General features: G+C 35.8%; 1 protein-coding gene across 2 annotated transcripts in view; it reads right to left on the bottom strand.

Moving 5' to 3' along the window:
* Positions 1-16,882, bottom strand: part of LOC134669568 (uncharacterized) — a 124,671-nt gene that overhangs the window by 16,232 nt on the left and 91,557 nt on the right. The window contains exon 1 of one of the 2 annotated variants that reach the window (XM_063527218.1): positions 13,902-14,206. The exons of the other annotated variant lie outside the window; for it this stretch is intronic. Coding sequence (XP_063383288.1) covers positions 13,902-13,955 — 54 coding nt within the window. The 5' untranslated portion in view covers positions 13,956-14,206. Of the gene's footprint in view, positions 1-13,901; positions 14,207-16,882 lie in introns of those variants that run through there. 2 annotated transcript variants of the gene reach the window in all.

Below are 16,882 nucleotides of genomic sequence, written 5' to 3'. Positions count from 1 at the left end.
GAAACTTGAGCAAGAAGTTTTCATACATATTTTTCGAAATCATTTCGAAGTCCCTTAAGGCGTATCCAGATTAGTAAATTTTTCGCCAATCTGATTCAATTGCCCGATCGAATCAGGATCGAAGTGCGGATGCAAATACCAATTTGGCTCGCCGAATTCAACCGCCGATAATGACCGATATTACCGATAAAATGAAGTGCAGATGCAAGAATACCAATTTGTGAGGCCAGTCTGGATACCATTTCTGGATTTTTTCAATGTCTCTTTCAAATCTAAAATTAGAGATTGACGCCAATTTCATTTCTGATAAAATCAACCGATTTGATCAGTCCCGTCTGGATACCACTTTACTTAGCTGTTGTTTTTTATTCGCACACCCGCTTATAGACCAACAAGAAATTGTAGAAATTAAAAAGTGGCAACATCGTAGTGTCGTCCCTTTCAAATCAATCTAAGAAAACGGGACGACACTACGATGTTGCCACATTTTAATTACTACAATATCTTGTCGGCTTATAACTTTATACATTGTACCTACTTGAGTAACGAATTTCATATCGACCGTTCATATAATTGCAGAATATCCAATTAAGAGAGAAAATTTCCTTGGCTAAGGCGCAGTGTGCAAAAAGAAATCGGATACCGTAGTACAAGCATCTATTTCAAAACTACCTGAAGAATTTCAAAATGCCGTGAGATCATGTTTTGAAGCCGCGAAAAAAAATAATACAAAAGGTCGTCGATATACGTTAGAATGGATTTATGAGTGCATGTTGATACGTATAAAAAGCAGGAATACGTATGAATTTATACGTAAAAGAAATATTTTACCCCTTCCTTCTGTACAAACTTTAAATAAGTATCTCTGCAAAATCAGCTGTTCTGCATATGGATTCCAATCCTCTACTTTCTTTAGTTTAAAAGAAAGATGTGAGGCGATGAAGAAGGAGGAGAAACGAAACATTAATAACATTACATTTAAATATAATCTACTAAAATTAACAATAAAATTTAAAAATTTACAAATCACATTAAAGAATAATGATATACAATATATACACAAAAACACAACAATACATACAAAACTAACCTACACCTGTCCTTACATGCCTGTTGCAACAGTGCACAATATAAGGACAGTCAAGCCGATCTGCGATCATCGCCAGGACAGTGTTGGCGCTGGCCCGCACGCGCCGCACCAGCGCAGCTGCGCGCACGCGCATGGTGGCGTGGAAACAGGCCGTGTGGGCCCCCGCGAACATGCCCAAAGCGCTACAGTAGCGGGGCAGCCCCAACACCGCCCTGAATGCGTTATTGTACTGGACGCGGAGCGCGTTGTACGCTCTTTGCGTGTAGTCCGCCCACAGGCCACACGTGTACAGCGACGTGCAGTACGCTTTGAAAAGTACGTACTACAACGAGCAAACCTGCGAGCCAACATGTTCGCCCTTACGCACAACGCCCTCCGCTCCCGCTCCATATCCACATCATCCTTGAGGTCCGCAGTAACAATATGCAGTAGGTACTTGAAACTCTGTACTCTGTCTAAGAGAGCTCCGTTAAGCATGACAGGTGGCACATATTTTTTTAGGATACAGTTCCTACCTAGTCCATATACTTAATGTACCCATCAATATATTTCTGCCTGGTGTTTTTGGGTTTAATTCTTTTGAAATGAGGCGTAACTTTGGGCTGTGGACGTTTTTTATCGCTTACCTTCTTTCTAATGCTAAAAAAACAAACATAGCCATACAAATATTAGTACTATTATAAATGCAAAAGTGTGTCTGTTACCTCTTCACGCTTAAACCGCTGAACCAATTTAGATAAAATTATGGAGATAGTTTGAGACCCGAGGTCCTATATTTTTTATTGAATAATAATTTTGACTTGTTTTCAGAGATTTTTCTCCGTCATGAGATATTCGTGTGGAGGAAACGATCACCCTGATCCCAAAATTTTTGCACAAGTTTACCGATTGGCGTCTCGTTTTTCCCTAATACGCCCGGTTGTAATGTTTCCGGCAAGGATTTGCTGAAGAACTTACTAGGAGCGAAGGATCTGGTAACCATTGATTCATGGTTATGAAGACCATGATTACAACGAGGCTGTAAACCAGTGACGCGGTTTAGTCTTACATTGCTGGGTACATCGTCCGCAAATTGCGAAAAATCGTAAAATGCAATAATTGTTTAAAACTCATACAAATGAGTCCTAATGAGGGAAAACTGTTAGTGAGAAACGACGTAATCGATAAAATGGATTTATACGGCGGGTTAATTTATGCTAGTGACGATCTATTCAATCTGACCAAAATGATAGAGAAATGTATGTTAAGAGTAATAAGCAAAGCTTTAACCAATATGGAGACGATCAGTGAAATTACGCAAGAATGACTAAAAGGAGCATTGATAAAAGTTGGATGTGTCGACCATTTCAAACATATATTAAAAAATGTTATCGATATGTACGTGGTTATGCGAGCCCACTTTCTGGCAAAATATAAAAATAAACGTTACGCCGCAGCCAAAACCAAAACTAAAATGAATAGGAAAAATGTCAAGTTATTGTCTTAATTACTAATAGTTCGCCCCGAACTAAGAACTCGCATTCGCTGAAAACTACCGCGCAGCGCGCACACTCAGGTTTTGATTTCCAACTCAATCTCACTAGTGATACTTAGGTAAGTAATACTTTATATACGAGATTACCGCCATGTGGGATGTTGACTCGACGATCATTGTTGCGATAGTCGTCTCAGCGGACGGTCTCATAGCGAAGAGTCTCGACCAACACCTAGAGACTGGATCAAGGGTCAGATGCAGGCAAATTGTGACAAAACATTCGCTGATGTTAACAAGAAATAACTCAAAATGTAGTCAATATGATGGGTGCTGAGAAAGGGGCGGCTACAGGGCCTGGGGCCTAGGGCGGCAAAGACTGCAAATCCGCCACTACATTATACATATATAAAAATGTGTTCGGGTGTTTTTTTTTTTGTTTTGTAAGTGTTTTTATATTTTACTTTTATATTAATATTAAAAACGAAAAACAAAAAAGAGCCTTTTATTTCTCGCCGGTAAAACAAACACAATATTATAAACTTAAATTTACATTAGGTTTAGTATTACAATAATATTTAATATTCCTCAAATCAATGTTCTATTATGCTTGGTTATGTAATAAGTAGTAAGTAATTATATTTTTTTCTTGTAATTTATTCTGCCACAACCCCTCCTGTGAGGGTGAAGGCCTCCTCCAGTGATGCTGGTCATCACAATTTCTGTTCTCTATCTTTTTCAACTTACATATGTATATCAATATTAATTTATATATTGGTATTAAATACCTACAAATACAAATAATAAAAAGCTAATAAATACTCTTATCGGGATTCGAACCCGGGACCTCCTGCTTCATAAGCGGGGTCACTACCGACAAGGCTAAAAGACCGTCAATAATTGGTTCACGATGCACAGTGGCGCCGCGGCGCGGCCTATTTAATGTTTTTGAGGGACACTTTTTAATACATGAAGATTGTTTTCCTCATCTCTACCTTCCATAACATATTCCTTTGAGCAGCCGTAATCGTCTTACGTCTCCCTGTCAGGTAGCGTGACCAATCAATATGTCAAACAGAGACGCAACTGTAATGAGGTCTCGGATTAAGCGCTCCGATATCAGGGTTTAAGAAACTGGACAGTTTGTAAGGACGACGTTTATTAGCCTTTATTGTTTATTATTTAAATTTCTTGATTTATTTTTCTTCTTAAGTTAGGTTAATTATAATATGGATATAAAAGTAAAATATAAAAACACTTACAAACAATAAAAAAAAAATTATAAACACATTATAAAAAACCTAACCTAGGGTGCCGCCGGCAGCGGGGCAGGGCCCAAGCTGCCGGTGGTCAGGGCCGCAGAGTGAGGAATCGATGTACTATACGCGCCGTGTCCAAAATTACCGCCTTCTGCATCTGACCCTTGATCCAACCACCTAGCGAGAGTCTCTCTAGGTGTTGGTCGAGACTCTTCGCTATGAGACCGTTCGCTGACACGACTATTTAAATTATTATTAATTTAGCTACAACATAATAAATAAATAATAATAAATAATAAATAAATAATTAATTAATTATTACCAATTAGGTACATACCGATCTTTGTAGTCGTAAATAAAATAGAATCTACGGCTAAGTAAAGCAAATATTTCTGGTAAAAAAAGTTCGTACCTATCATATCGTATCGTAACGGTCCTGTCCTACCTCTCTACAGAAACTATACATTGTCAAATTTGTCCGCCAGTTGCAAGACATATCTGCCAGACAGATTTGACGGACACATCTGTACGCATATCCTAGTTAAAACTTATGAAATTCCTGTAACTACTGTAAACATCAAACCATTAAGTGGTTTGATGAGCCAATAGCTGTAACGTAATCCCCCTTTGCTCTTTGTTTTCAAAATATTGACTCCCTATCTAAGTTATTTATCTGTATACACTTTAAAATTATATCTCCTAACCAAGTGCGGTTCAATAGTGACTACTGCAATTAACTTACCACAATGACAGTTTACTCTTACAATTAGAAAGTATTATTATTATTAGAAAGTAACGTTTTCATAAAAGGTGTTTAATACTTCCTATTATGTACCTAGTAAGTACCTGGTAATTGTTCTCGATTAACTTCGACTTGTAACTGTGACCCAAATATATATAAAAAGCGACTTTCCATTATTATTGAGCATACAGCTTGAATAATAATATTTTTATAAACTTTTGGTGTTACTATTTTATTTCCATTAGACTTAATCCCCTAGTTTACTTAGTCACCACATAAACTTAGTTTCGTAATGCTTCTTATGTTACGTGACCTGGTTTGGAAGACGTTAATTGATTTTTGGATGCCCCATATTTTCTAATTGTAGTACAATTTGGGATACGTACTCGTAAATAGTTTTTCTATAAAAGCTCGGCTTTAAATGGCGCTACAAAGGCTCTACAGATTTTTTTTTGTAATATGAGTTTAAGGTTAATGTTCAGAGAGTTTATATAGTTGCATTTGTTTAGGTAAGTATTTATGTACTATTAATGATGTCATGTTTAATTACAAATCTTACGAGAAGAAAAAAATAGAAAATTCTATTGCAAGGTTTCGTAGGACTTCATTAAAATTGAAAAAGTTAACCGGTAAAAACCGCCGCACCTGTATCTTTGCATTAGTATAAGCCAACGTTAAGCAGTAGCGGCGTACGCGCACATAAGAGGCCTATTCGAACTTCAAAAACGGCTATATTATTTAACATTGCCTCGATATGACTTGACATCACTTCCACTTCTCGCATGCAAATAAGAACCAGCGAGATGCACTGCCATATAATGTCAAACCGAATGAAAGTTCGAATATGCCTCCAGTGCAGTTGTAAGCTGACAAGCCGACACCACCCGAGCCCGACCCTTCTCATAAATCAATTTCCCTCCATTGTAAGATTACTTATTACGAGCTTTCAACCTGACACAAATAATAATATTATGTCGTTTAAACCTTTCACTAAATAGGTTTAAATTTCGAAATTAGTACAAAATGACTCAGTAGACCGATTGATGACGATAAATTATATGATGTTCCGAACAATTACATTAAAGTTTCTAACTTTCTTGGTGCTCTACGGGATATGCGCTTAAGTGTTTTTTATTCCCACCCGTATTCAAACTCTACAATGACTGACATAAGTGCATGGCGTTAGAGTCCCTTTTGCTATGAAGAGACATAGGTACATAATAAGCCTTAAGGCCTGTGCACACCAGCTGCGTGTGCGTGACGTGCACGTGCGCGTGCGGCGTTGTAGTATACAGATCCTTATGAGAGATGGCACACCGCATGCGTGACGTGTGCGTGTGCTGCTCCAACATTTTAGCGCACGCACACGCGCACGTCACGCACACGCAAGCCGGTGTGGCTTCGTAGCTCAGAGCAAAAACTGCAGCATTACATTCGTGCTAAACAACTATAATATTGCATTTAACATGGCTCTTAAAATGTATTCATCAAGAGTCATTTCAGCTTATCAACTCGAATAATAAACCAACCACTATAACTTAGTGCTTGACAGCTAAATGTATTCCTGACAACTCAATGTGGTTTCTGTCGATTTTAGAAGTATAATTCTTTGACCAGATTTATTTTGCTGCCGCTGAAATATTTGAGTTGAAATTTCATCATCGTTTAGACGGGGCCAGATATGTAATTCAGATTGTAACACGTTGATCTGTGACCGTAAAACATTGACGTATATCTAGGGACGGGCCTTACGGGCACTAAAAATGGTACTAGTTCAGCGGTGTCACTCACTAATTCGAGCCAATCGTGCAGTCTAACGCAACTAGTTGCGACCAATCGCGCGCGTGATGCGAACTCATCAACCAATCGCGTTGTAGCAGTGGCACACCGCTGTACTGGGACCATTCATGCCCTATTCTTGTTGCCCGTAAGGCCAGTCCTTACATATATGTCAATTCCGTTAAATTAAGTTTAGGTACTTAATATTTTTGAAAACAGTGCGTCAATTCTCAAATAATGTCGTATCGCAATTCCAATTTTGGGGTTGATTGCTGAAATAATAAGATGGAGGGGCCACAACAGAGGAGGGCGTGGATTCCACAAATAGGTCTACTTTTTGCGAAGACGTGGACGTGACGCGTACCGTAAAATGGGGTCAGTTGGGTGAAATTTGACTTTTAAACCTTGATAAAATTATTTTATTTTTACATGTGAAAACTGAATCCTGTATATAATAAGTGGTTCGGACGTTTGTATTTTATTTTGGGTAGTTCCATTTCATAACTTTGACGATAAAGAGGAAAACCCAGCTCTCCCCGTAGTACCTCGTATTTGGGGTGAGAGGGTTTTTCATACAAAGGTGATTTTGGAAGATTGTTGGATCATTTTTTTTTATTATGCGTATTACTATAGCCCCATTTTAAATTGGAATACATTATTTTTGTAGCAGTTGCCTTAAAATCCCTTCTCACCCCCCTCTCAAACCTTCTCTCCCCATTCATAACCCAACTCTCCCCGCGAAACCTACTCACCCCGTTTTACGGTAATGCAGCAATCTGTATTATATACCGTTGAATTTATAGCTAAGTCATCAAACATTGACCATGCCAAATATCGGCTTCTTAGCTTTATCAGAAAAAAGAATAGCGCCACGTACCCGTCACTTTAGGAATGCCTCTTGAATTGAAAATAGATTACAATCAGATTAACAAACAGAATGAAGCCCGTGAACATATATTATGGATTTGGTCAAACCAGTAAATACGGCGGACATAGTTTAGACATGTTTAGACAGGTCTGACTGGTAATGTTTCCTGGAATCTTAATTGAAAGCTGAATGATTTGTGGAAATGTATCAGTTGGAAGTTTACTTTGTGAATGCTTACATACAAAGAAACATTTCGAATGAAACGAGGGAAGATTTAGTCGATACGTATATCTATTTGTATTTAGTTAATAAATAATAATATATTAAATAGTCGAACACCTTATTTTAGAGACTCAGAAGACAAATTTGTAATTTAAATTGTTTTCGCTCTCGCTATTCGTAAGAGTACCTTTCTTCAACCAAAAACGTCACTTATCGCTGTGACATCTTATAAGCATTGTTCGAATACGGCCGAAAGATAAGGATATAATCTACACGCTGGCAGAACTTCTGAATTTCTTCGCGGACATATTACCTACCTACTGTCTCACTATGTGTTCCTTCACCTAAAAGCTAGTAAATATGAAATGACACATAATTCAACATAAAACTGCATATTAATGGTTTTAAATTGCGTTTTACGATCGAATAGCAGCAAAAGCATATATCATTACAATTGAATCAATTGATATACAATTTGAGCGTGCGGGAATAATGCCCGATGTTTGTTGCAGTTACTGTATCAGTTACGATTGGTAATGATGTCAATTCCGGGTTCTAATTATAATTACCGTGTTTAGTCTGACTTCTAGGATTTCCACCCTGTTTAGTCTAGACAACGCATTCCATAATATGGGAAATATGCCTGATTTACGCGTTTTGGCGCCATGTTAAAAATAAAACTAAGGTGTCACACAGGGCTAAAGTAAAATAAATAAAATCGGATATGGATTGAGTAGACATGACAATTTCCGTCCACCTCCTCCCCTCCTCTCGGATTGATTGTTAAAAATAATGTAAGTACAGTAGGTATGTTAACCCTTAGGCGTATTTTATTTGCATTAGGAAAAATATTTATTCAATGGTTACAAAAATGTATTCGTTGTGAAACAGAAAACTATGGTGACTTTATTAATATGCTAAATAATATTTTATGTTGTTTTTAATTGAAGCAAAACATTTTCTTTGGTCAAGATTTGACCCCGTATCAACTCAACTCGTATCTTGTTCAAAATTCACCTTCATCTTAATATTGACTCCATTTCTCAATGTTTAAAGAGACAGGTCTCATCAAAGGGTTCCGTGGCGGGCCAATATTTGGTAAAACTTTTGGGCAAACAATTGGACACCAAATAGTATTGGACATCCCGACGCCTCCGACTATTGGAGATCCATTTCCTGTTTGCCCAAGATAAGGGATGATGTTCAAACATGTCGAGGAATGTCCAACAAGGGGGTTTGGACACCGTTCACGCGGATAATTTGAACAATGCCGTTTTTTTTACGTTTTTTGTGTATTTGTATATATTGAGTTGGAGGCAAGGTTGTAGTACTTGTAGTTCGGGGTGGCTTCGTGACGTTTTGTTGAATCATCTAAATATTATATTAGATTGGAAAGATTAGTAAACAATTTTTGGAAAAACAATTACGTAAAATACACCATTTTCCTATTTTATTCCGCTGTAATGAAAAATATTAGGTACCCAAATTAATCATTTGCACTTTATCTAAGATAGGTATGTAACTAATCACATAGGTAATATTCATCATGCGAAATAAGATGGATGTCATAATAATGAAATTCATATTATTCATAGTGAGATATAACTATTATTATATAGTCCTATATACATATATATCATATACAGGATATCAATCTTATATGTATACACATATTATATGTTATAACTCTTTAGGAAAAAATCATCTGTTTGAAGAAAAAGGGTTAAATTTTTTCCGAGTTTATATGGACGTAGGTAAATAAATAATTATATTTATATATATCGATACTTATGACATGATTGAATACAATTATCAATTTTTATAAGAATTCTAAGATGTGAAAGTTTCTGACAGATTTCTTGCCTGATGATCCATTAATACATATAATATAATACATCTTATCTGAACAATAACTAAAGATAAATACATAATCTCAAACACATAACAACCAGGAATTTTATTAAGAATCAGGTGATCCAATAAAGATTGTAAATCCTCCTATCGCTACAAACCCCGGGTTTTACCTTTAAAAGTAGATATACAGACACGCAAAAACTATATATTGTACAGATATGTATGTATACATCTAAATAATCAGGCAGGTATCTGTATCATAATAATATGTAGTAGGTACCTAATCGACAGTTGTGAAATAGCAATTATTTTGTACACTTAGGTATATTTGTAATATAAATCATTATAATATTGATATTTATAAAAACACACATGACACCTGTAATTACAGAGGTAATGGTCACAATGGTGAGATGGAGCTTTTGTAGCTGAAACTTTTAAAGATAATATTTTATAAAAAAAAACTTTTATTTGCATACTTTTTTATCATATAGGCGCTTTCAATAAAAATATAACTACCGGATTCAATAATTTGTAACTTTTTAGTAACTATCCGGAGCATATTGGTTCTAAAAGTAGAAATAATTATGTATTTTTTATGACGTGTTGTGGCGATCAGTGAATAAGTTTTAAACGAAGAAAAACATACTTGGTGATAGTGCATTTTACTGAAAAATATACTGAATCGAATAGTAATAATATTTTGGAGCGATGGTGGCCTAGGTAAGCGCGTGCGACTTTCAATGCGGAGGTCGCGGGTTCAATTTCCGGCTCTTACGAATGATTTTTCGGAACTTATGTCCGAAATATCATTTGATATTTACTGTCGCTTTTCGGTGAAGGAAACATCTGGGTTGGAAGGTCAGATGGCAATATCTTTCGTAAAATCTAGTAGGTACCTAGGTACCTACGTCAATTCTTGGGATTAGTTATGTAGCGGACCCCAGGCTCAAATGAGTCGTGGCAAAACGCGAGGAAGATGATTAAAAATATATAATGGTCCCGTGGGGCGCGGGTGTGTCTATAATAATCGCATACCAGAAAAGATAAAAGAAATTAATATTTATCAATAGCGTATCTTCGTCTGTCGCGTAAATTTTTATCACATTTTATGAATACCAATAAAAATATGTGTATTTGTTATTACGGAAAAAACCTTTTTAAGTAAATGAGGAAACATCATAAATGCTTTTTACATTGCTCATTTGATAACGGAACAAATAATTCCTTATCAACCCTTTGGTTTACTAAATTTCAGCGAAAAACGCAAAATTAGCTGAGAGATGCTGGCCAAAGCCAAGGGTTATTGACGCCTAGCTACTATACTATTTATCTATATCTATATTCGACGTTTTAGCTTACTTTATCATCACATTTTAAAGCATTAACGTTAATTAGAAAAAATAAAATATATTCATATTCATTGATGCATTATGCGAAACTTATTTAGGTCAAATTATATTATATCTGACATGGCGACCGGTCTTTCTCAGACCATACCTAACATAACTCATGAATCAACCGCTATATAGCTTAAATCAACATAACACAAGTTTATGGGCGTTCTCGTCTGTTACGAAATCAATTTTTCCGCCAATACCGTTCGGTTTATGCAAATTATATGCATAAGATGGTCGTACCATGTTCATAGATACAAGGTTTCATAATACTACTACTAGACGGATAATTTGCTAGAAGAGCTATGCATGTTGAATGTAAGTAAGTACTCGATATTGCGCAGCAATTTGTATAAATAATATTTTTTAATAATAAAAACAGCAATAAGTGTAACTTTGATAGGAACTGGTGGGAGACGGGTCAAGACAGGGATGCGTGGAAAGGGAGGAGGGAGGCCTTTGCCCAGCAGTGGGACACTCTAGGATCATATAAATAAATAAGTGTAACTTCGGCTTAGTCCATTTATATAGGCCCGTTCCGTACCCGAAGTGTGCCATTGCTAAGCCTACTGTAAACTTTTAATCTATAATTATATGTCACACGTTTTTTAAAAGGATTGTTAACTGCGAAAGGAAGGTGCTTGAAATTTTAATATTTATAATATGCACCATAAGGTCCACAAGAGTTGGTAAATTAGCCTGGTTATAGGGTTCCGATTCGCACCCTTTGGGTGGTATGTTTACGTTACGAGTATAATATTTAATAAAGTCTGCAAAGCGGTATTATTTTTTTTTTACTTTTTTAAACGGTAATGTTTAATCTTAAATAATAGTTTATTCTTTCTTTGTCAATCTGTCCTTTCGAAGTTTGTGTTTTTTAGTAGGAGGCGTTTCAAGTGATTTGATGAAAAGGACTGGGTTTGAGTATGTAAGAAGTTCTTTAATAATTCAGGCTGACAGGCTCTCTGTATAAAAATGTTTTTGAACAATTGGGATGAACCCTATGTGTAGTCGTCCTATCTTTGGTAAAATTAAGCTTCAAGCATTTCAAGTTATATAAATTACCACTACATATTATACCAATCTTTGGACAGTATTAAAATGATTCATTGTCAATATAAATAAAATAATAATCAATAAATACGTACGTAACAAAAAGTTTTTCTGAAGTTAAAGGTGGTCGGTCAAAGTATCGATTACTAGCTATTATTTAGCCGTAAATCGGTTAATCGTCGGTGTATCGAATGCTCTGATTTCATATTATACGAATAAAATGTTGACCTTTGGAAATATACTCGCGTGTATACCAATTATTTTTATAGCCTCATAGATTATTGCACAAGAGTAAGCGCAAAATTAAGGAGACTACTAGATGTAAGTATGTATATGAATAAATATATGTGTTATGTATATGTCAGAAACCAATTATTCATTAACCAATGTTTGTAAGTTCATGTGCCTTTAAATTAAATTAAATCAAAATCAATTTAAAAATTTAAATCTTTTAATTTTTAATTTTTTGTTAAGTTTTAGAACCATGAGCACTAGGTATTGATTCTAGGTACTAGGAGAAAAGAAGTTTCCCAATTGTTTTCAATTCATGAATGCTACTTTTACCATGGGCATTCAAATAGGACATAAAATTGATAGCGCTTGTGATACTGAGTAGGAAAAACATAAATTTTCGCGGCATTCTGAAAACACAATTTGCCATACAACGATTTATGAAAACGCCCATTGTCCATTGCTTCCTATAAGATGAGACGATCGATGGTAGCAAAATTTTGTTGTTGATGATGATTAAATGTTAATTGTAGGTACTTATTACTTAAGTACAAATTGAATACAGCATAGAATGGCGTAAAAACCATCAACAGTATCCTTGATGTTGACGTACGATTATTTTTAAATCAAAATGCACGATACTTAAAGCCTTAATCAATGTCAAGAGGGGGCTGTTATTCTCACCTATAGGGTGACAATTCAGTACAATATGAAAAAAATTGTTTCATTGAAACTCGCGTGATGATAATATATACTTGGTCAAGCAGATCTAGTCAGTAGAAAAAGGCGGCAAATTTGAAACATGTAGGCGCGAAGGGATATCGTCCCATAGAAAATTCGAATTTCGCGCATTTTTACTGACAACATTTGCTTGACCAGCTATATATTCCTCGTCAGGCTTTAATTTGGAAACAAGTTTCAAAAACGTTTTTTACAAGTCTAAAGTGTTTTATTCTACTAGCAATTTAAAAACTATCGGCGTGATTCGGGAAATGAATTCGAGATTCACTAGATATGAAATATGTAGTAAAGATATGTGAGGTGACTTAGGTACCTTAAGGGGCCCACTGATTAACAGTCCGCCGGACGGTATCGGCCTGTCAGTTGTTCGGAACTGTCAAAATTTTGTTCTAATGACAGGCCGATACCGTCCGGCGGACTGTTAATCAGTGGGCGCCTTTATGGCGGCTGGCGCTTACATATCTTTACTATTTCATATTTAGTGAATCTGTAATTCATTTCCCGAATCGCGCCGTATGACTGTAATGAAGAATGCCTAGTTATATTATCTATTCTTCTCTAATCTGATTATTTCGGACTTTGGTATTTTTTTCCGCATAAAGAACAATAAATGGCCATAAACTTTCAGGCTGTTTCAGTACCATGCATCTATATTGAAATCAGCATTACCGTAAATAATTAGGTATGTAGGTATATTATATTTCAGTTTACAGTACCTAGTCACCTTGATAAAGAAAACTTAAAAAAGTAGTGTTTATATTTAAGAAATCTATTGCGCCTTAGGCGAATACATTCATATATCATTATGTTTACGATTTCTGGTTGCTAGACGGTTACATGAAGTTAGCGTTGAATTATTATGCAGTTTAGCATTGCAACTTACACAAGAGCTATAGTTTCATTCCCCTCTACGATTGTTAGGTGTATGTTATGTTAACAGTTCCATTTCGTGATAGTTTACGATCTATTGAAATACAATATCAAAGTTTCATTACCTTCCTAGCAATGGCTCATTTAAACCGTCTAGTATTCTATATAATAACTAATATATCAAGGGAATTTAGATCAAATGTAAACAATTACAAATTCTGTAGCCATGAAATATAAATTAATCCAAATATTTATAGCAAGCAATCTTTATTGACATATCGACTCTAAAATTTAATTAAGACGTTTAAATAATATTCCACTCACCATTTTAATTGCCATGAGCAAAATTAAATTTGTCCAAGGTCTTGAATAAATCATACATAAAATTTGAGGTCAACACTTCAGTTCATTTGAAAAATTATATTTTAACCACTCGCGTGCACCCTTAACGTCCGTTTTGTCATATTTCGTTCACTTAATTAACTTAAAAAAGTTTACAGCCACTGTTAAAAAAAAAGTTAAATTTTGGGGTATTCCATTTTTAAATTTTCCCGCCGCGCGGCTACAGCTGTCAGCGTAGCGTAAGTTTTTCTTAGACGACTAGCGTAGGCCACGGCGCGTAGCATACTGCCACGATGCTCTGGGCCGAAGGAATAAAATGTGGACGATGTGACCGGCGTTATTGGAGTTGGAAATGCCACCGGTGACCACCGCCGCGCCAATACTAGTCTGATAAAAATGTTTCCGGAACATCGTCCGATTGTTGTCGTCACGTTGGTCAAGCCGTTTGAAAAAATTAAAATGGCGTTACCGTTTCTTAGCGTTATTGTGTCTCAGTCAGTAGGTTAATAGATATTGGATTAATTTTCTCGTAGGTTTTTATCTATTTTGCGGTAATTATAATGCATTTAACTAGTATTTTTTTTTTACTTAATATCGTTCATTTGGATTTGATTTGTAATGTTTTAGACTTTATATTTTCATCGCATTAGTGTGGTGAAAAAAATAGTGTTTGTCTCGGTGGCAAAGATTTTAAACGAATTTGCAGTCCATTGAAACCCTCGCACCGCTCAAGGTTCCACTTTTCGATACACTTGCTATGCTCGTGCTAAAATTTTTGGGATCTTTCTCCTTCGTGGGTATAAATATTAGCGCGACATGTTAAACAACAACTTTTCCACCTTGTTGCAAGACTATTCGATAACCAAATATCACGACCAGCAGGTCACTGATAACCAAATATCACGACCAGCAGGTCACTGATAACCAAATATCACGACCAGCAGGTCACTGATAACCAAATATCACGACCAGCAGGTCATCGGGATTTTTTAATGTCCGAAACTAAAGTAATTAAATTCGATACGAGAACAGTCCACCAAGATAATTGTTGAGTAAACTTTTGTAATTATATTGAAATTTAAACGTAATCGAATCTAATGAGAGATTTGAAGTTTTCTACAGCTAAGTTACGAACTATTCTTAAGTATTTTAAATGTTAATGATTTATACCGGGAAACAGTAAGATGAAGTTAATTAGAATCTAGTTAATATTTTCTTAATGTGCTGTACAGTAATAACGTCTTTTTAGGGTTCTGTTACTAAGACTCCGCTGTCCGTCTGTCCGTCTATCCGTCTGTCTGACCGTCTATCTGTCCGTCTGTCTGTCTGCCCGTCTGTCTATCTGTCTGTCTGTCTGTTGTCACCAGGCTGTATCTCATGAACCGTGATAGCTAAGCAGTTGAAATTTTCACAGGTGATGAATATCTTTTGCCGATATAACAATAAATACTAAAAACAGAATATAATAAATATTTAAGTGGGGCTCTCATACAACAAACGTGCATTTTTTGCCGTTTTTTGCGTAATGGTACGGAACCCTTCGTGCGCGAGTCTGACTCGCACTTCGCCAGTTTTTTTTCTGTACGTCAGCGCACAAGAATGCAGATTTGCTGTCAAACAGCATTGAATGACTTTTTATTGACATCATCAATTCAGTTATTCAGACTGAGCTAGGTACATGACGTTCTTAGTCATAAGGTACTTGCAGGTACTAGCTGATAATTCATAAATATTTTTATTATAGTAACCCATATTCCGGACGCATATTACCTATATAATACTAATTTCATAATACCGTTCATATTTTCCGGGTATGAACAATTTCGAAACAAAAACCTAGATTCATTTGGACAATGAAATTGGAAACCTAAAGGTGCTGTACCTAATACAGTTTATTGAATGTCATAGAAATGTATGTGGTCGAAGTAGGAACTAAGGTAGTGCCGAATAAATGTTGCCAAAAACTTTAAGCCTAGGTACTCACATTTTTGTATACGTAAGAAGTGAAATTTAAATTTATGAAATACCTAGTTTATATTTATTGTTTTTTTTCAGAAATATCCGCTAACTTTTCCAAGTTTTACGCAACTTATTCTGTAATTAGAAGTATAGGTATTTTCAGGCACCGAGCTGTATAACTTAACGTTTTTAATTGTTAAATTTAAGCCAGCTGAAGATTTGCTTTCTAGGTAAAAGTAAAAGTAGGTATAACAAAGTTTATTTAAACGGATGAATTTCGGGTACACGGTGTAAGGTGATACATTTTATATAGACAAGTTAAGTTAAGTTAAGTTAGTTTATTTTTCTACTCGGGTACTTTTATCTGTCATTTACATAGTCACGAACGAACATATAAGGGCGTACATTATTAATACTCCTTAAAAGTCTATAGTCTATTGCCCAAAAAAGCACTTGTATCGTTTTAGAGACATTACGATACGGTAAGCTAGTGCAGGGTAGCAGGTGGCACATACCGGTACATTGCTACCAACGTGACAAACGATTGAATGCATACGGTTTTTATTAAAAAAGAAATAAATTTGTGCTACCAACATAATAAAAAATACTTTTATACCCTACAGCACCACGACCCTTGTGCGGTGCGGTAGTGTGTAACGGCTTTAAAAAAAAACATAACCATAGACATTACTCGTTTGTTTCTCGTTTCCCGCCTTTCCCAGTAATTTCTTGTTCTTTGAGTACTTTGCGTTACTATTTGTTTTGCGTTCATAAAAAGTGTTGAAAATGGACAAAGAGGACTACATTGTTTCTACACCTGAAGAAATATCCGCTGCAGCACAAGCAGCGACCGAAAATTTGTTGCCTAAGTACTAAATCTCAGCACCTATACGACAAATCTTATGAGAAGTGCATGGCGTGGAGATTGGAGCACAAAACTTCGTCATTCTCTGAAAACGTCTTTGGTGTATTTTCAAAGACTAATTGGAAGCACCGGATCAGAT

This window comes from Cydia fagiglandana, chromosome 12, assembly GCF_963556715.1.
Source record: "Cydia fagiglandana chromosome 12, ilCydFagi1.1, whole genome shotgun sequence".
NCBI classification, from domain to species: Eukaryota; Metazoa; Arthropoda; class Insecta; order Lepidoptera; family Tortricidae; genus Cydia; species Cydia fagiglandana.
The sequence above is the reverse complement of the archived record's forward strand: the minus strand, read 5'-3'. Positions and strand labels throughout refer to the sequence as shown.